The sequence below is a fragment of the Numida meleagris genome, chromosome 2 (genome assembly GCF_002078875.1).
Source record: "Numida meleagris isolate 19003 breed g44 Domestic line chromosome 2, NumMel1.0, whole genome shotgun sequence".
Lineage (NCBI taxonomy): Eukaryota > Metazoa > Chordata > Aves > Galliformes > Numididae > Numida > Numida meleagris.
In genome coordinates, this window is record NC_034410.1 from 39289342 (window position 1) to 39309620 (window position 20279).

At 38.1% G+C, this 20279-nt stretch overlaps 1 protein-coding gene across 10 annotated transcripts in view; it reads left to right on the forward strand.

Moving 5' to 3' along the window:
* Positions 1 to 20279, forward strand: part of RBMS3 (RNA binding motif single stranded interacting protein 3) — a 609095-nt gene that overhangs the window by 277421 nt on the left and 311395 nt on the right. For all 10 annotated transcript variants that reach the window (XM_021386133.1, XM_021386140.1, XM_021386132.1 and 7 more), the window contains one exon: positions 4545 to 4603. In XM_021386133.1, the coding sequence (XP_021241808.1) occupies positions 4545 to 4603 (59 nt within the window). The remainder of the gene's footprint in view (positions 1 to 4544; positions 4604 to 20279) is intronic.

Genomic DNA, 20279 nt, shown 5'->3' on the forward strand with positions numbered 1-20279 from the left:
CCATCAGTTTCAGATCTGTGTGGGTGAAGGGAAAGGTTCTCGCATCTTGCAAGAGGTATCACTTACGACTCAAGTGCTTCCTCCACAAACAACCTTCATTTTAGCAGCAGTTATCAAATAACATCCTGGGAACAAGTGGTCATCCTTGTCTGCAGTGTAAGTGCTGATCGACTGCTTGCCTGAAAGCTCTTAAAATGATCTATTTGATTTGTACTGCAGCTCTGATGTGCATTAAGGGGTTTATTCTGCACTGTTTGCATTTTCCCAGAGCTTGCTGAGTAGGTGGGAAACGGGGTGCAATGGGATGGGGTTCTTGAGAGACTATATTTAGTGATACTTCCCCGATGCAATACACTCTCCCATCTTCTAGCATTATGTGACTTTCAGGGCCACAAATGTGCCTTTGTGTTTACTTTTTTTTTTTTTTTTTTTTTGACAGACCTACCAGCCAGAGCTTGTCCAATAGCTTTCTGTAGAGATACACTCCGTGGGGCATTGGCACATTCTGTGGCCAGTGAGTTCCACATATAACTTTTACCTTCTGGTGAAGTATCTTCATGTAGATTTTTTAAACTGTTCATCTTGTAATTTACTTGGAACAATTAAGACAACTAGTCCCCATTTCACGGCACAGGCCCTTCTTTAATGAGCTGAAGTCCTGGTCTATGCAGTTGTCTTTGTATGGAAGATCTCTCAAATACTTGACCACCTGCTCTTAAATGAAAATTATTAAAAGGAAAAACATTGAAAGTATCACTGGATACAGGAGATTAAAAGGATTTATTAAAAAAAAAAAAAAAGGATGAAACCAATTTTATTTGTGCTTACTGCACATTTAAATAACGCTTAGGGAGGAATGTAATGAAAACCAACACATTGTCTGTCTGGAAATCTTTTGGAGAAAAATTCTGTTTCAGATGTTCAGTAGATGCCTTCTTGAGGTAGTTGTCTTGCAGGCTCATAGCGTTTATTCTCTTGGATACCGTGATGAAGTAGATTATCCTTAATGATCCAGTCATTATATTAAAAGGTTGGTAGTAAGGCACTGAGATGAACTCAACTCCACAATTCTCTTTTTCTGACTAGAATTTTTCTTTCAACATCTTGGAAAGAGTATTTCTGTGCGCTGTAACTTGGGAGGAAATTAAATAGTGCTCATGTTTTCTCATGACATGCAAAACTATACCTAGTGTTGTTTATGTTAATGGTATCATTCTCCAAGCAGAGGTGCAGGCTCTTGGATTGTGTAGTAGTTTCCATTTAAATATAAGAAAGCAAGAAGCTGACTCTTGTGATGGACTTTATTCTTATTTCTTTGGGCAGCGTTACTGAGGAATATGTTTTTGGTACTTTCACTTGGAGGAAACCACAGTTAAAACTCACATACATAAATGAAAAACCATCACCATCACCATTGGAGATGCATGCATCTCTATACATGCAAGAAAGAAACATGACTACATTTATAGGAGCAAAATATGTTCCTGATTTCATGCAGCACACAAGCTAGCATTCGTCATCAGGACTGATGTTCTGATTACTGTGAAATAATTACTTGAAATATTTAGGAAAACAGTGTCTAAATTAATTCCAATGACTTTATTGTGGAAGATCTTGGAGATTATTGTGTTAGCTTAAATTGGCTGCATATGGCTAATTGCCTACAATGGTACTTGTTGTTGTGGCACCTCTCAGTACTCACATGGCTGTATTTGTGAACACATAGGCGGTGTGCGAGTACCTACGTGTTGGAGGAAACTTCTGGACTGAACAGGATTGCTTCTATGAGTGAAATATCTAGTGCAACTAAGGGTTCGCAGGATCACAGAAGGCAGCACATAACTGCAAAATCTGTAATAAAAGCAGGGCAACCACAAATGTCTGTCTTTGCTGGCAAGAAATGTTAACTTTGAGCTCTCACATGACTTGGATGAAACAACATATCAATTCATTAGGAGTGGCTGAACTGAAATGGAGGCTGGGCGTTAGTTTTTGTTGGCGGAAGTTTAGGTAGGGGTTTTGTTTTGTTAGAGGTTGTTGTGGGTTAGCCACTGATTTTTGTTGGATTCTTTTTCCATATATCTGTCAGAAGCCCTTTGCTGTACAAGATAGGCATGTTTTTGCATGTTTTTCATGTACTTGATTTTAAATCTAAATAAATCAAATAAATGAAGATGCACTGCACAGGCCAAGTTTCCTGTTGGGTAAACTGGCCCGCTGAGCAACCATAAATCACACTGGCAGAGAATTTGACTGTGCTTGCTTAAGATGTGTGCCCTAACGTCTTTGAGGCCAAAGTCAACTCCAGGTATTACTGTGAAGAATTATAAAAATAAGTGGGACATAAGTGAGTATAAAGGCCCCAATTCTGAAAACACCTGAGGTTAGAAAAGCATGTGATCTCACGGTTAACATTAAACCTGTTATGTAAGCTCTTGGAGTGGAGCCAGCTATGGCAAAATAGACCCACAGCTACCTGTCCGTTTACCCATCGTGGTGGGTGTGCATTGGATTGCATCTGCTCTCAGAGTACAAAATCCTGCCTGTCTATATAGCCAGAAAAAAAAAAAAAAGAAAAAGAAAAAAAGAGGGGAGAAGGCTTTTTTTTTTTTTTTTTTTTTTTTAAACAAAATAATAAAAAAATCTCCTGAAAGATGGGTGCACAAACTGTTAATGTTTTTAGGTCAGTTTGCCCTCCTTCAGAGTGGTTTCAGCTGAAGGAAAGCAAAGCGTTTTTCTGCCTAAAATAAAAGTCAAATGGAGAGAAATGCTTTTTCTGGTTCTTAGAGAAAGGAAAAACAGTGAAAATAGAAAGTCTCACTTTTCATCAGTCACAAAGACAAGGTAAAGATAGATGGTGGCCTTTATCTAAAGCTGAGTACTAATGCGTTACCTCCAGTGTGGAGACTTCAGCTGAGAACTTTGTCTTTCAGGTGCAAAATTGCCTCAAATCTTTACTGGTACCAAGATATTTAGGTATCATGTAGGTAGGCTGTCCCCAGTCTTTCATGTTGGTGCTGCTCACGTTTCATGATATTTAAGTGTTCACTGGGACCCTGACTGAAACTCAAAGGTCCATTTTTCTCCTTGAGTGCTTGTTGATTACCTGTACTTTCTTTCCTTTTTCCTATTTTTTAAAATTTTATTTTCTTTGTCTTTTTCTTTCTTCTTTCATTTTTCTTTCCTTTTCTTTTTTAATTCTTCCTTTTTTTTTTTTAATTTTTACTTCTATTTTTATTCTGATTTTCAGCTTATATTTACAGAGTTGTAGGTCAGAGGGTATGCAGTACAGTGCTATAACAGTCCTTTGACTTTTTTTCACTTCTGTACAGTAGTAGATATGGGTGCCAGAGCCAGAGAAGAGACTTGCAGCAGGGTTTCCATATCCTGGTTTCTAGAGTTAAGGTAGAAACTACTAATGTCAAATTTATATTGCAGTTAATAAACATTTATCAAATAAAAATTGGTCTACCGCACTTCGGTGGTTCACAGTCAATGTATTGCTGACTTCACCCACGTAAAAGCACCTATCTAGTGTTGTTTTGCCATTAGAAGATGCAATTTTATTATTGTCTTTTATAGTAATATATTCTCCATTAATAGTGAAAGTTGTGTTTCATAGAGTTTTCCAAATGAAAACTTGATCTATCAGAGTAGCTCCAACTGTTAAAAAAAGTAAATCTGGCAAGGGACATTTTGGAGAAAGGTCTCTTCAGTTAAGCAGGGACCAAGAAAAGATAGTAACTTGAGGAATAAAATTAATTTCCTCATTCTGCTGCAGTGTTATATTCAGCCATGAATGGCCTTCTTCTGTGATCTTTCACCAGGGATTAATGACAATGACCATTACATCTGCATTTTTAGTTTAAATCTCTGTAAGGTAAAGACAAACACCTGTTTTATGGTTTAATTGCTTAATGTAACAAGTTGTAGCTGCCCAAATTCCCTCTATCAAGTTGTGGTGCAGTGTGGTGCTGCCTATGGGAGGTTTCATATATTCAAATAAATTTTAGCATTAACGTCTGACCTGGGAGATGGATATAAATCTCAAAAGTTTCTGTTTATCTAAAACAGAAGTTGAGAGTGCATATAGGTGTGCATGCATGCAAATAAATGATGATATCTCCTGCATTGTTGTTAACGCTGGATCTAGTCCATCTGTATTAAAAGAAATGTTGCTTGGCAGCTAAAAATGAAAAAAATATTTTTAAGCAAGCCTAACTAACTTTACCAAAGGAGCATCTTCAGCAGTGCTGATGCCCTACAATTTCCTCTGTATCTGACATTTATGTTAGTGGTACAGTGCAGTGGCCAGAGGTCCACAGGCTGTGCTGTGGCAGCAGAGAAGTGCTTTCCAAATGAACTCTAAAGGTGTTCGTTGAACTGCAGTGGCAGAAGGAACATCTCCAGGAGTATCAGGCACACTCTCATCCAAGAAGGAGATCTACTGCTCTTGAAATGCTTTTTATGTTGGATATATGATATGTGTTTTACATATATATTAAAATACAATAACATGTATTTGTTTTTTGTTTTCTCTTTAGGTATGGGAAAATTGTATCGACAAAGGCAATTCTTGACAAAAACACAAATCAGTGCAAAGGTATGTGCAAAAAATCTGTCCTGCGAGTTCATTGTTTGAGTGATTGACTGGTGGCTTGACTGCCAAGGCTGTGGCTGCAACAGTGCAATCAACATAATGTAAAGTATACTGCAAACATATTTAATAATGCCAAAGCTTTGAGTTGTGTTTCCAGTAACATTACTCATTAATTTTTTTCATTAACAAACAAAATGAAAATCACAAGTCAGAACAAGTATCAAATTGCTTCAGCAGAAAAGTAAATTACCTTCTAACTACATAGTGCCATCTGATTTGAATGATATCATCAGTGATTCAAATTGATTTCCTATGTAAAAATGAGAAACCTTTGGAAAAAATTTCCCAAGCAAAACCTGGTTTAATTTTTCTATTTCTGTGAAGTCTTGGCCTATTCTACTATTGAAAGTAGAAAATATTATTTCTGACACAAATAGATCCCCCAGTTGCAATACTGAGATATAATAAAACTATTCATCTTCCAGTTTTATATTTTGCTTTCTTTCTTTATTTTTTGCTGATATCTTAAAAAACTTTTCTGTGAAATGTAGCATGTTTGGTATATATGTATATGTGTATGTATAACCAAATCTGCATACTTAAGTAATGGCTAACATGTAGAATTATCTCAGGGTTGAAATTGTTATTCATCTACCAGTCTGAAAGCAATCAGTTGTATGGTGAGGACCTCGGCTTTAAAATGTCTTGTTTTCTTTTATGGAAGAATACTCACATGGGAGGTATGGACTAGACCAAGTGCAGGAAGCTCGCAAGGGGGGCCACAGAGGCAAGTGCTGCAGTTTCTGAGCCAGGAGGAGATGGATGTACCAGCTGCTGGCTGCACTGCCAGGAGTTTTGGGTTTTGGAGAAAGAGCGTGGTATGGGGACCTATAGAAAGAGGAGGACTAGCAGCAAAATGGAGCTACAAAAGGGGCTGAGCAGATCCAGGGGCTCTGAGCTGGTTTGACAAAGAGGAAGAGTGCTGCTCTGAACTGTAACATGGTGGGATAGGAGGGGCTTTCAGGTAGGAGTGCCTGGGGATGTGACGCGGGAAGGAGCTGGGGTTTCTAGGAGAGCTGGAGGACCTGGGTTGCTGATAGGAGGAGACCTAGGAGGTCTGCAGTTGGGTAGGTTGGGGTCAGACTGGGCCAGACTGCAGCTAAGACTTTTCTTTGTGGACAGGAACCTGTAGGTTATACTACCTCCTTCCTAGCACAATGCAAGGCTGAGGTGTTCTCTGTTCTCTTGAGTGTCAACTCCATTTTTTTCATCTTTTGTCTTAAAGTTATCTATCTGAAACGGAAACACAAAGCAAGCATATGGAATTGGATTTGAACTGGTCTGTAAATATGTTAAATAGGTAAATGAAGTCTATGGAAGGGAGAAATTTATCTGCCTCTGCTGACCTTGGTTGTCTGGGACCACTGTGATCTCCTCATAGATGCTTCAGCCAGGAGCATAAAGGTTAATGGAGTGAATCTGGTGGAAACAGGCTAAATGGTTGTCCTTATTGTCCTTCATGTCTTCTCTTTCCACAATGGATGTTTGATTGCAACCACTCTCGCAAACACGGTATCACATGATCTGAGTTTCTTTCAATTCCCATTGCCTGCAGTATACAAGAAAAGGCATGGATTTCCTCACAAAATGCAAAAATGTGAAGTGAAAAGATTGTGAAGAATACGAATGATAAAATTTTGAGAAAGGCAAACATCTTGGTTTGCCGTTCTTTATATTGTAGTCTGTTTTGATATTATTGTAGTTGGAGCCATACAACAGTGAGTTATAATTCTGTAAAAGTTTGCTTTCATGCTGTGTTATTACACTGTAGGGCAGAGAGATATATTTATTTGTATTTGCAATGATGGATCTTTATGACATAAGTGGTGCCATTAAAAGATCGTAAACATAATTGGATTTATTAACAGAATGCTTCATGACATAAAAAGAATAGAAGTTTTGCTTCTTTAAATGCTGGCTACAATTTCCTTCCTCTTCAATGAAGTTACTGGGAAAAAAAAAATAGCCTGACAGGCATTGGAACTGGAAGGGATGTGAGGAGGTCATTTGGTCCATTCCTCTGCCCCAGGCCAGGACCAGCGCTGCCCAAGCTAGGCTGCGGATGTTTGTCTCGCTCATGCCTGAAGGCTTCCGGTGGTGGAAGCTCCACAAGCTCTTCAGCAAGCTGCGACAGTGCTTGCTGTTCTCTCTGTAATAAAGCATTTCCTAATATCTAACCCAGATCTCCCTTTATGCAATTTGAGCCTATTGCTTCTTTTCTTGCTTCCCGGTGGATATGCAGAACAGTTTATTCCTTTCTTCTTTGCAGCAAACATATATTTGAAGACTGCTATGCAACTATCTGATCTTTCTTTAGATTATACATTGGACCTTTCACTCCTTCCTTAGAGGCAATCTGTTTCAAGTTTCTCATTATATTGCACTTCACCGGTCTCTCTAATTAGTTCACTTCTTCCCAGAAGCCCTTACAGCTGGGCACAGAATGTCAGGCAGCCTGAGTCTGGCCATTTTAAATAGTGTGGAGAGTTTATTTCATTTGTATTGTATGTGATCGTGTGGCTCTCCTGTCTGTTTATTTATCCATATAAAGAACTACATATATTTAAAGTATAGATGTACTTCTGAGGGTGTTGTGTGAGAACATATGTTGTATGAGGGTGTTGCTAAGAGATTCTCAGCAGCCCCCTTGTTCTGTTGTTCTCTTCTCAGGCATTGCTGCCAGCCAGGCATTCCTTACTGTGTGCTCTTCTTTGTGCTGCTCATTATTCCCTCCTAAGGCTAGTACTTTTCATTTGTCTGCATTGAATTTTATCGTCTTTTTTTCCTGGCTACTCCTTAATTTGCCGAGATTATTCTCAAGCTTTAAGTCCTTCAGGGTGCTTACAGCACTTACCTCTTTAGTATCCTCTTCACAGTTAATAAATGATTTCTATAATCCACTGGACAAGATAATTTGGAAAAGACTGAGTAATAACAGACCTGGGAGAGACTTGTGAGGAAACCTTCTCAGTATACCAGGTAGTTTAACGGTGAGCCATCACGAACTTTATTTTTAAATCGGATGTGCCAATCAGTTTGGCACCTATGTCACAGCAGTTTTAGTTAGGTCATATTTCTTCCATCTGTTCATGTTATGAGAGACAACCAAGCTTTGATCGAAGTATACAGTATTTACCTCTCCATGAGACTTAGTTACCTATGTTTAGATGGAGATGCAGTGTGACATTTACTCTTTCTAATCAATGCTGTGTGGTACTCATCACTTGGTGCCTTTGAGGCACTATGAATTGGTTTATATACTATTTGTTCAAAGATTTTTCCAGAAGTTGAATCTAAGTTGACGTATCTCTAATTCACTGGGGCCTACATGCAGTTCTTTAAATCAAGCAAGCAAACAAACAGCAGGCATTTTGTTTGCTCCTTCCCAGTCTTTTGGTTTTCACACATCTTTCTCAAAGTATGAGCTACCCTGTTAAATGATCCCATCATCCTCTGCTGTTTATGCAGTGAGAAAGATTATATTCATGTCAATGATAGAAGAAATCATGTGATTAGAGATTTCAAAATCTATTTCAGCCTCATTCATGTATTTTCCAAGTTGTAGAGTAGACCTAAAAATAAAAAATAGTGAATATAACAAAGAAATGGTTTCAAATACCACGTGTATAAATGTGCAGATTGGTTAAAAAGAACTTCTGGTTAGCAAAAAGTGTTAGGTTTCCTCTTTGAAAAATGAGGAAAACACTCAAAAATGGACGTTAAGTCACTCTTCAGTATCCCTAGCAATGCCTGCTGCATTCCTGGCATGCTAAGAAGTAGTGTTATCTGAGGATTTACCCCTGGTATGAATTAAGCAGTCAGTCTAAAGAAATCATATATGCTTCAAGGCAGTTAACAAGGGAATTCTTTTGACGTAACTTCTCATTTAAAGATTAGTCTTTGTTGGTGGCATAAATACTAAGTGAGACATACTGGAAGCAACAATCACTCTGTAAGAGAACAATATATAAAACAAAATAAGCTCAGTCATGACAAAATAGCCAGAAATCAATGAACAAAGCAGCCAACAATCACATATGGACAATAATGAAAAACAGACACATGATTCATTCAGATGTTCAAACACAAAAACCCTAATGAACAAGTTGGAGAGTTTTGGCTGCTTTTGCTTTTTCCCTCTCTCTCCTCTCTCTCCCTCTTCTCCATGTGTATTTCCCTTCTGGGCCTACTGTACTTGCTAATTTAAAAAGTAGGGGAAATTAAATAAAAGAAGCCATTCAAGGGAAGTGTTAATCTGAAACACGTAGGCTCTTCTCTTTCCAGCACTCGCCCCTTGCCCTCTCCAGCCTGGCTCGCCTTTGATAGACCTACGTGCTTGGAGCAGGGGGAATGAGTAATGGTTGTTTCACAGTACAGTTTCCATACCTCATAGCAATGGAATACAGAACAGTTAATCTGCCAAATACACAAGCCCATTTCTTAGAGTATGAATTACTGTCATCTGCATCTGCCCTTGCAGACACTTTAATTGCATGCATACAGATTTACTTCCTGGTTTAATCAGGAGCACACATTATTTTGAGCATTTCACTAAGACTTTAGAAGATTGGCCTGGAAAAATGACTGAAAGTCTAGAATCCCACCTGTGGGAATTCTTTTTTTAAAATAAATAAAAGCAATAAATCTCAGTAATGTGTAGGAGACAAACACTTCAACTGCATATTCTTCATTTTATGTATATTTTTTTCAAACTGAACGTGACTTGATTTGTTGAATATAAGTGTTTGTCTTAAGAGAAAAATGGGTCTAACACAAGGAGGAGAACTATAGAGACTCTTTTTATAATTTTAATATTTCATTGTGACATTTTTTTCTTGTCAATAAGTGTTAGCAATGATCTATTTACTTTTACAATTCAAAACCTGAGAATGTGGATACACATTCATTAGGGTTGCAGGGGGTTTATGGTCAAAATATGCCATTAGGTTATCGGTGTTAACTCACCATATATCACATACAATTTTATTTCTTTAGTTGCCCTGCTGCTCTTAGACCAAGTCTTAAACTTTGCCATGACCTGTTTCATAAACGGAGAGTTTGTATTAACAAAAATAGGATAACTGGAAGCTTATTGTAAGCATTGGAGATAATTGGAATGGAGTGATAAAATGCTGCTTCATAACTCCCCAAAGGAGTCTGTCCTGCCTTGTGTTTTAAGTCAGCGGTGCTACTCAACTGCTTAAGTTTACCAGCATCCCTAAGTATTCAAATCATTTGGAGCTTAATGATGAAGGGGTTTCTGCTAGTATTCTGTTAAACAGAACTGTGTAGCGTGTAACTGATATACGCTGGAATGTATGTTAGGCAATATATAACTTTAAATTTGAAAGGTTTTTTTTCAAATATTCTATGAAGATTAGAGCTTATTTGTGATCACTTGAATGTATGCATTCTTCACTGCACATTTATTAATTTCTGTTCTTCGTTTTATACTTGCAATGGCAGAATTTGGTTGTGACTAGCAACTTGAAGCAAGTCAATGTGAAATCATAAGCTAGCAAATAAAGAGCTAAGCTGCACAGAAAACTGCTTAGCTAATTTTATTTATTGGGAATAAGCTCAAATCGCAATAACTGTGCTGTGTTATTTATGATTCTCAGAATTGCTGTTTTGAGAGGGAAAAAAAATCCAGCCAAGTAGGTCTGTGCCTGATCACAGACTGTAAACTGTTCACACTAGGAGGGCATGCACAGCGTGCTTCAAGGGGAAATGGATCTCGTAGAAAGTAAATAATTTGTAAAACAGACTTACTCAATTTTGCAACTCTAGACTTGCGTAAAAATAAATCAATCCTATTTTCGAAGCCGGAATAGACAATAGATTTGGTGACTTTCTGTCCATTAATTTTGTTTGTTTGCATTTTTTTCTTTTTTTTTTGTTCCATTCCAAAGTTTTACATAATAAGTGGCATAAGAGTTCAGAAGTTATTAAAAGTGTAGCAACATGGAATATTTTAATTTGGTGGATCAGAAGACAGTGAAGCATTTGAGAAGGCTTGTTAGATGCTGAGCGTGGGCACGCACTCGACAAGTTTTATGTACGTCTCTGCTAATCCATCTCTGCCTGTAGCAGTCCCAGGTTTCTTAAATAGACTGTATGAACTATGCATAGCGATGCCAATTTTTGTTAGGAAACTAGCTGACAAATCCAAAGAGTCTTCACTGGTGCTCCCAGGTCAGTCCAGCTGCTGAGGTAGCACGGAGTAGTATAGCATTATTGCCCACTGGAAGCAATGCAGAGCCCTCTTTCCATTTATTACTTGATTTGGGAATCTGGTACTGAGAATATTTTAAGATAATGTTTCTTCCTTAAATGTCTAATTGATTTTTTTGTTTGTTTTGAAATGTTAAAAAAAAAGTCAGTTTGCCATGCTAAATATTTTTTTGAAGTCTTGATAAGCATGTAAACATCATGAAACCGGCTTCTTAAAACTGTTAAATGTTTGGAGTTTCTTTTGTAAGTTTTTTCTGTTGTTTTTAATTTTGCTTCACTTCTTTGAGTAAAGCTGTGAGTTTGAGAATTACTATTATTATTTTTTTACGTTAAAGTTAACAGCTGATATTATTATGTAACCACATGAGACTTGGACCCTAGTCTTTAGAAAAACACTGAGCAAGGATATGTAAAAAGAAGATGAAAACAACTGGCAATAAGAAACCATGAGGTTGTTCATGCAACAGGGAAGTGTTTTAAGTTCACAACCTACCCTGTTCAATAGAAGTATGTTTGATCTGCAGGCTCATGAGCTGTAATGCTACTCAACAAATATGACTGATATTAAAAGTTACAAGGTTCTAGAGGGAAAAAAGAAGTGTGTGTATATTCAAAAATATATAAGGTGCCATCCCTTTTTAACTAACAGGTGAAGTTTCTGTATGTTCTGGTAACATAAAGAGGCGATGACACTCAATAGGAGTATATGATGCTTTCAGATGAAGTATTTTCCTGGCACTTGTTCCATTGGCCAGTGGGTCCTATATGTTCCTTGGCAAATATGCAAGCATTTTTACAAAATCTCACTTTACTTTAGAGGTAGCTGCTCTCCCATTTGCATGCTTCTGAATGCTTTCCACATCTGCTGTAGTGAAACAGAAAAGGATTTGATGAGTCGTGCTGAGCAAGTCCCTGTAGCGGGAGCATGCCAGCACTGGCTGCCTCCCTGTCATGGTGAGGACCTGAGATGCACTTGCTTCCGCATCTGCAAAATGTTACTGCTCCTCAGAAAACAGATCTGACTACATAGAAACTGTGCTCTATCTCAAGCAAGTCCTTTAAAAATCACTTACTGAGTTTAAAGCCAGGTCCTCTACAGATGAAACTCCTTTCTAATTAGTTCCCTAGACACTGTCGTAAACAGCTCCTTTGCAATTAAGGAAAATATTTCCTGGGTCATTATCTTTTCATAAATGAACTCATAGCCTAGCAAATATTTTCTGTAAGGAGACCCAAGATGCTTCAGTATTCTGTGACGTATCTAATCTGTGATTATTCTTAATTTACTGCTTCCAAAATTTGCAGACCCGTATCACTGGCAAATAATTGGTTTAATTTTTTTTTTCCTTCCAGAGAAATAAAAAAGTAAAATTTCCATTTATACACAGTTATTAATGTTTTGAGTCACTGGTCTGTAGAAGACTTTGCCAATAGCTTGGCATGTTTCTGAAGTGCATTTTGGGACTGGGTAATGTTAGCAGGCTCTTAGTGGTCTCAGCAGACTTGGAAATATCTATTTCATATCGCATAACTGAATAGAAGAGAAATGTTGTGTCTTGAAACAGCAGCTTGTAATCAGCTCTGCTGAAACCTTACTTGTAATGCACTGGCCTTTTAAACTGCCTTGCAGAATCACTTCACTTAAACTTGAACTTCTGTCTTTTTTCTGATGCCATTATGCAGCAGCTCAAATCTCAGTAGTTGTGTTTGGCCACTGGTTTCTTGAAGGCAGGTCAGCTTTCCCAAAAGCAACAATATTCCACTGAGAAGTTCACTGCTCAACAGTTTTAAGACCTTCAGCAAAGAAGATCTGAATGTTGGAAACGCCCCGGCAGTCATAGAGGAGGACATTACCCTGCTCCTGACTTCTGATAGAGCAGATTCCAGCACATGCTCTCAGAATAGGCTGAATATGCAAAACAAATGCTTACTTGTTACAGTAACAATCTGATAATAAATCCCATCAACAGACTCTTATTGAACACGGTTACTCAACAGGAACCATCCTGAATCAGATCTGTTAATTATAGCGTGACTTAACTCTTGCATTATGCCAGCGATCAGAAAAGTCATCATTTTGCATTTTCCCCTATTAGTGCACATCCCTGGCTTTTGTTTAGATTGGTGGAACTATTTTATCCAAGTGAATTAAGTAAATGTTCTCTTTTGTAGTAGATAATACATGGTGAAAGTAAAACACTAATAGACCATGCCATCGTTTTTGTTAAATCTCCTTTTCTGGGCATTTGGGGGTTACTGGAGTTGGAATATATGTGCAGCACAGGAGAAAAATCATAACCTCTCACAATAAAGATGTGGCTGAACACTTAACAAGATCCTATCAAAACTAGTTCTGGAGTCAGAATGGGTGGGCATTTTTAATAATTGTTCCATCTATTTACGCTATGGCAGGCATACAGAGATACAGCTTTAGGTGCTAATCTATAGCGTATAACACAATTGTTTTCTACATAAATAAATTAAAAGGCAAACTTATCTTGTGAACTTTTCAGCCCTTAGCTTAGAAAAACACCAGCGTTTACAATTAATTTTGGGTAGCACAAATAATCTTAAGATTTTGAATTTAGTTTCACAACACTTTAAAAAACACGGATTTTTTTTTTTTCTAAAAAAAAGGCAAAGAAAATCCCAAACCAGTCTTTCTCATCTCCTGATAACATTTAGCAGTTTTTCTTTTTTTTAGTCCAGAATGTTTTGTGGTGACTTAAATTTATGCATGAGAAAAGGAGGAGTCCACATTAGGGCTAGTAGAAACAACTCGACTTGATGACTTAGCTCTTGTCTGACTGGGTCTTCCTCAGCACCAATGGTGGGCTGATGTTTTCTTCCATTAGATGGCAGTGGTGTGATATATGGTTACCGTGGACCCCTCAAATTATAAGCTTGATTAAAAAATTAAAAATTATTCAGTTTTCTCTTTAAAAATAAAAACAAATGCTAATTTGATTCACAAATATCCAAGTATCCCAGGTTTCTTTTTTTAAAAATTTTTTTTTATTTTTTTGTTTACAAAGAGTTTTGGTAAGTTATTGGCCAGTTTCAAGCAAATGCAACAGAGGTCTGGGATTTCAAATACAACAGTTAATAAATTTTTTCAGATAATGGGCAGGTATGTAGAGTGGAGACTCAGTGCTCCTGTGGGAGGAAATGCAGGGTGAGTTTACTTCTTATCCACTTAATTTAACGACAGAAAACTTCTGCTTCCTCATCTATGGTTGAGCAAGACTTTTCACTGTTCTTGCCCAACAAATAATTTTGAAGGAAGCTATGGATGTTTGAGGGGAGGGTGGAAACAGGATGAAATATTTGGGATTGAAAATTTGAGTAACTGGAGCAAGTTATAGTGTCACAGTTTGGTTTGGGTTGTGGGAAGAGGAAGGAAATGCAAGGCTCTAAAAATGTAAGACAACAGGCTGTAATTTCTAATGGAATATTCTGTTATATTCAGAATAAAAGGGAAATAACTATATATTTTTTAAAAAATTTCATTTTATTTTTTGAATATGATCACTATAAAGATTATTCAGACCCATGCCCTTGTTGCTTGTGTTATTAGTCATGGTGATGCTATTAACTTATTAAATATGGAGCAGTAAACGCTATTTATTTTTAAATGATTTAGAATGGACTTGTTGCCCTTCAGTTTTTTATTAATTGAATATTTTTGCTAAGCTGTACGCTTTCAGAGCAAAGATTGCAGCCAGGAGATAGGGGTCAATGGGACCTCCATTTAAATGCATGTTATCTCTGTGATAATTGCCTGCATATTTAGACCACCAAGCATGTCATTCTGCAGAAAGTAAAGGTTTTGTGGTCAACCTTTAGTTGTGAAGCAGCAAGAAAAAGTCTGAGTGACCTGGTTTGCCTGAGGTGTCTTGGTTGCTCTTGTCAGTTGCTTCAGCTCACAGTAAATTGCAGGGTAAATTCTACATAATTGATGGAACGTATTTTTGAAAAAGCCTCCGAACTGAATAATAATTAGTATTCAAAATTCAAGAGTTTAAGTTTTGTATATTTCTTGCACATTATCCTAGTAGTTATTTCCTTTTTAATAAAAATAGATTTTATTGCTAGTTATTAGAGAAAAAAAATCATGAAACAGATAGTGAATATGCTTTGGATTTTTGAGACAAATACATATTTATCAGGTTGGATGAGTGAGAGTTCTTACATCAGAAAGAATTGCATAGCTCCTGCTAGCTATGCTCTAGTTTCTTGGACTGCTACAGTAGAAGTGTTAAAATAGCTGCACTTAAACTAGAAGATGTATGCTTGCAACAAGTCATTCTGAGATTTCTGGAATTAAGAAGTCTCTGTCTTGCAACAATTTGTTGTGTTTTCCCTAGTGTCTAGTTATGAGATTGAGGTTTTGGAACATAAAATATTTGAGATTGCTACTTCTGTCAAATTTGTTTGAATAGGGTAAGTCAGGGCCGACAGAGAAAGATACGTAGACATTTCTGCAGTATGTTCTTTTTCTTACTTCTTCCTCTTTTATAGTAATAATTTTTAGTATTCAATTGGCTTTTTTAAAAAAAATACAAAGTCAATATCACTATGGATTACAAAGCGCATCATTTTAAAAGGTGAAACTGAAATTGTTTTCTTCCATGTGCTTCACTCTACATTTATCTATGTTGAATTTCTTCTGCTGTTTTATTACCCATCCACTTATTATAATAAGGTCCTTCTGCAGTTATTCACATCCACCTCACCCTATTTTCTTTTCTAAATAATCTTTTCATCTAATTCCTTAGCTTCTTCTCATCTTCTTTTAGAAAAATAGATCGTGAAGTATGGGTCCCATCAGAGCTCTGTGTGGAAGTCCCATTGGTGCTGTTCCTCTGCTATAAGAAAGACCATGGCCTCTACCCTCTGTTTTTCTCTTCTAAGCAATTGTTTATCCAAGAATTTTCCCTCTTATGCCATGACTGCTTAGCTTCCTAAGAAACCTTTTGTTGGAGACCTGTCAAATGCCTTTCAGAGATCCAAGCAGACTGTATTAGCCAGATCACCCTTATCCACAGGCTTGTTGACCTTTTTAAAGAACTCCAGTAGTTCTGTGAGGCAAACCCTCAAAAGCCAGGCTAACTCTTTCCATGTATTGTATTTCCAGTGATTTGACATCTTCTGTAATTTCTGACAATTTGATACCAGTCTTACAGACCTGTGGATATGTGGATCTCACCTGGAATCGTTTAATAATAGTGTCACCACACGTGCCGCCTCCCCAGTCCTCAGTACAAAGTTGATTTTAGAAAAGAGGCTTTACACCACTTACTAACATGTGTAGACAGCCATTGCGCCAGCTATTTTTGAACAGGCAGGGTGAATACCATCTGTTGTTGCAATTTGTTACTGTTCACTTTTGTCAATTTGTCCGGTAACCTACCTCCTCTGTGGTCATTTCAAATTAAGAGTTGCATCTGTTCTTCAGGGCTTCGTAAGCAGCTGCTCTGTGAAATAGCACCTAAAAATGTGATTTTTGCATTATATCCCCTTTTGCCCAATCTTCGTAGGGATAATTAAAGTCCCCTATGAGCACTCTGTTTCTTGCCTTTGCTGCCTTTCTACATCTCAGCATGTTGCTATTGGTGTTGCCTTTGTGGAGCACTCCAGAGTACAGGCTCAGTTCTCCAGTAATGCAAAATTATCATTCCTCATGTTTATGTTTTGCGCTTCGGTCCTATGGTTCTGTTATTTGCTGCCAGGCTTTATCTGATCATTTCCACCACTGTTATGGCCTACTCTGTGCCATGCATGCTATGTCTTAGTGATCTGCTCATTACCTCACTTTCACCGTATTTCCTAATATCTGACTATTTTCTTACTGTTATTCCAATGCCTTTAATCATCTAGGTAGCCACTAGTGTTCTGTTATGATGTCAGTGCCGTGTTTGAGTGACTCTCTAGTTAATTTCCATCCCAATTTGACTGCTTCCATTCTCCAGCCTGTTTTGTTTTCAGGAGAAATAGATCTGGTTATCACCCTTTGATTGTCTCTGAGTTCACAAACACCCCCATCTGTTTGTATGCTGAGTGGGATTACCGTCCCTACAACCTGCTTCTTCCTTCTGGTTAGCTCCTGCTTCTAGAGGAGCAATTTTTTTTTGCCAAAAGATGCCAAGTCAGCAGCTATCAGTTGGGAGGATCCAGCCCAGCATCATATTTCATCTCATCACACCCACCTGAATGCTACTGTGAGCTGCTGGCTGCACTAATGGATTCATTACATCTGAAATTTCTTCAGTGAACCATCAGCAAGATTTGACATGGTTGCTTGGAAATGCTGTCTCTGAATGTACAGCTGCTGATTTTTCCATCTCACTAATTTCCTCCCCCTTTGCCATCAAGCTCTCAGGAGCCAGAGTCTCCCTCTGAGGACCTTATGTGTCCATGTATGCAACCCTCCAATGGGGAAGTCATAGAACTGATAGTTGGCGTAAGAAGCTGGTTAATCCCTGTTTTACTTAATTTCTTCTCTCTGAGTGTTTGATGGAGTAGTTCCTACAGCTGCTGTCTTTGCAGGTCACCTGTTCAGTCTTTTCTTCCATGAAAGCTAGAGTTATCTTCTCCTTCCACCCAGACTCAAACTCATGCTCTTACAGTCTCATTTAGTTCTTGGAAATGTTGCAATTCTCCTTAGTTAAAAGAGCATAGAGAAGGATTGGCTCTTCAGATAGGAAAGATGCTATGAAGGAATTAGTGTTGGATATTAGGTGGGGAAAAATGTGTGCATAATGCTGACAGTGAGAATCAGTGAAGGTATACAGGCCATGATGAAATTACAGTTGAAAAATGGTTGAGCGTTTCTGACCACGAGAGAAGCTGAGTGTTGGTACAGGTGAAGCAAGCTTAGATTTTATAACAAGAGTTGCTCCTTTAGGAGTGTGCCTGGCTCAAAGGCTGAAGTGGAGGTACCTGTCTGACCTTCCCTCAGCCAGGCTGACTGGCTGCTTTGGGGTGCTTTGGGGGAAAACAGGAGCTTCAATGATTTCTGGGAACAGCTGAAATGTCAAGGAGCAGAACCTGAAGGAGTGAAGTCTTGCTGTGTTGTATTGCTTCCTTCCAACTTGCTTGTGTATTTGCCAGTGTGGGGCCTAGGAAGTGTGTGTAGGTTTACACATTAAAGAAAATAAAATGACTTCAAAATCAATTTTGTCAAATTAACCTTTGAAAATTAGCTTCTGTGTTTTAGGAAGGGGGAATAAGGCAGAAGAATGGATATAAAATGCTCCTCTATTATTTTAACTGGAAGTTGAGACTATCACTCAGTCATCTCTTATTAATAAGGCTCATAAGAAAATGGGATTTTCAGATTATGATTTTAAAGCCCCGTGTACCCACTGTGTTTTAGGGAAGAGTGAAAGCACATGTTGCCTACAAGACTAAGTGAAACCAGAAATTTCATTTCAGCTTAGACAGTCTTTCCTGATACTCCACTCCTGGGTTTGGCATTCCTGGAAGGAAGAAGAGAAGCGGAATGAATATAAAAGGGGAGAAACTTTCCAGTCAACATTTGGTTTGAATTTACATATAACTTAAAAAAAAAACAAAAACAAAACACAAAAATCTTAACACACGGCTTTTATTTTATATACTGCATCAGTGTGTTTGCATCCTTATTTTGTCCTGATAAATGAAGATTTAAAGGGAGAAAACTTTGCAATAGAAAAAATGTTTTGATTGTTATATATTTATTTTATGAATTAGATAGTACTTAAAATTCCTTAATAAGGCAAAAAACGGAAATGAGATATGTTACAGCTTATTTTGTCTCTAGTAGACATCCACATGTTAGGCTGCAGATCTAGTCTGTGCTATTCAAGGGATTGTAATAAAATCTCTGAGCTAGGGTGAAGAACATCTTCAGTTTTCATAGAATCACGGAATGATTTGGGTTGGAAGGGACCTCAATGACCTTCTCATTCCAACCCCCATCATGGGTGTGGACACTTCCTACTAGACCAGGATGTACAAAGCCCCATTCAACCTGATCTTAAACATCAGGGATGGGTCATCCACAGCTTCTCCTAGCAGCCTGTTTCAGTGCTTCACCACCCTTGTACGAAAGATTTTTTTTTCCAAATATCTAATCTAAACATACCCTTTCTTAGTCCTTTGTTCTGTCGCAACACTACCTGATAAAGAATCCCTCTCCAGCTTTCTTATAGTTCTTCTCTGGGTAGTGAAAATCACTATAAAATATCTCTGGAGCCTGCTTTTCACCAGGCAGAACAAGCCCAACTCCCTCAGTCTTTCCTTGAAGGAGAGATGCTCCAGCCCTCTCATCATCTTTGTGACCCTCCTCTGGACTTGCTCCAACAGCTCTAAATCTTTCTCATGCTGTGGTCCCCAGATCTGGGTATAGCACTGTAGGTGGGATCTCTCAAGAACAAAGTAGAGAGGGATAATCACCTCCCTTGTCCTGCTGGTCATTCTGCTTTTGATATAGCCCAGGATACAGTTGGCTTTCTAGACTGCAACCACACTCTGCTGGCTCAGGAACATCTTTTCATTCACTGGTACCCACAAGTCCATCTCCACAGGGCTGCTCTCACTCCAGTCTGATGCTTCCAGCTCATGTTTTAAGACATCAGTTTCTCTGTATAGAGCACTGTTGTGAAGGAGCTTGTGATGTATCTGAGGACTGCTCCAAAAGTAATAACTCCTGTTTTATTATGTTGGTCTGTGACATCAGAGGTGAGTGTTGGTATGGCATTAGAGACTGAACCTTCCCCCCAGTTTTCCATTACATGTCATTGCCATGTGACAGATGGCAGCAGAGGGGCAGTCTGACAAGTGTGTATGAAGCAAAGGTGCGGAACTGAATTCCTCCGTGCAGAAAAAATGGAATCCACTGACATTCATATACTCTTGCTGAATGTTTATGGAGACCAAACAGTGGATGTGCGCACAGTGGTGGGTGGTGCATTTCAGTAACAATGCTGTCATAGGAGATGTGAAGCAGTGGGTCACCTCTGCTGGTGCAGATTGTTACGAGCGCAGGATGCAGACTCTTGTGTATGGCTCATGAAAAAGCATAGCTAATGGTGATGACAATGTTGAAAAATATGTTTTGTAGCTGAGAATTTGCTCCATCAAATAATGTTGTACTCTCTGTCTCTATTGTAATTTCCATGGGAATTAATAGGAGGAATTACTTCCAGAATGACCCATGCTTGTATATGTGTGTGTATCTCTATATAAATATACATATAAATAATGTGTATATATTTGTTGAACTACTTAATTTGAAGTCCATGTATCAGTCCATGTTGTGTAACACATTGCATCATTATAATGGAAGAATAGACAATTGTGAGCTTTCAGGCATATATTTCACAAGTCATAACTCAAAAAT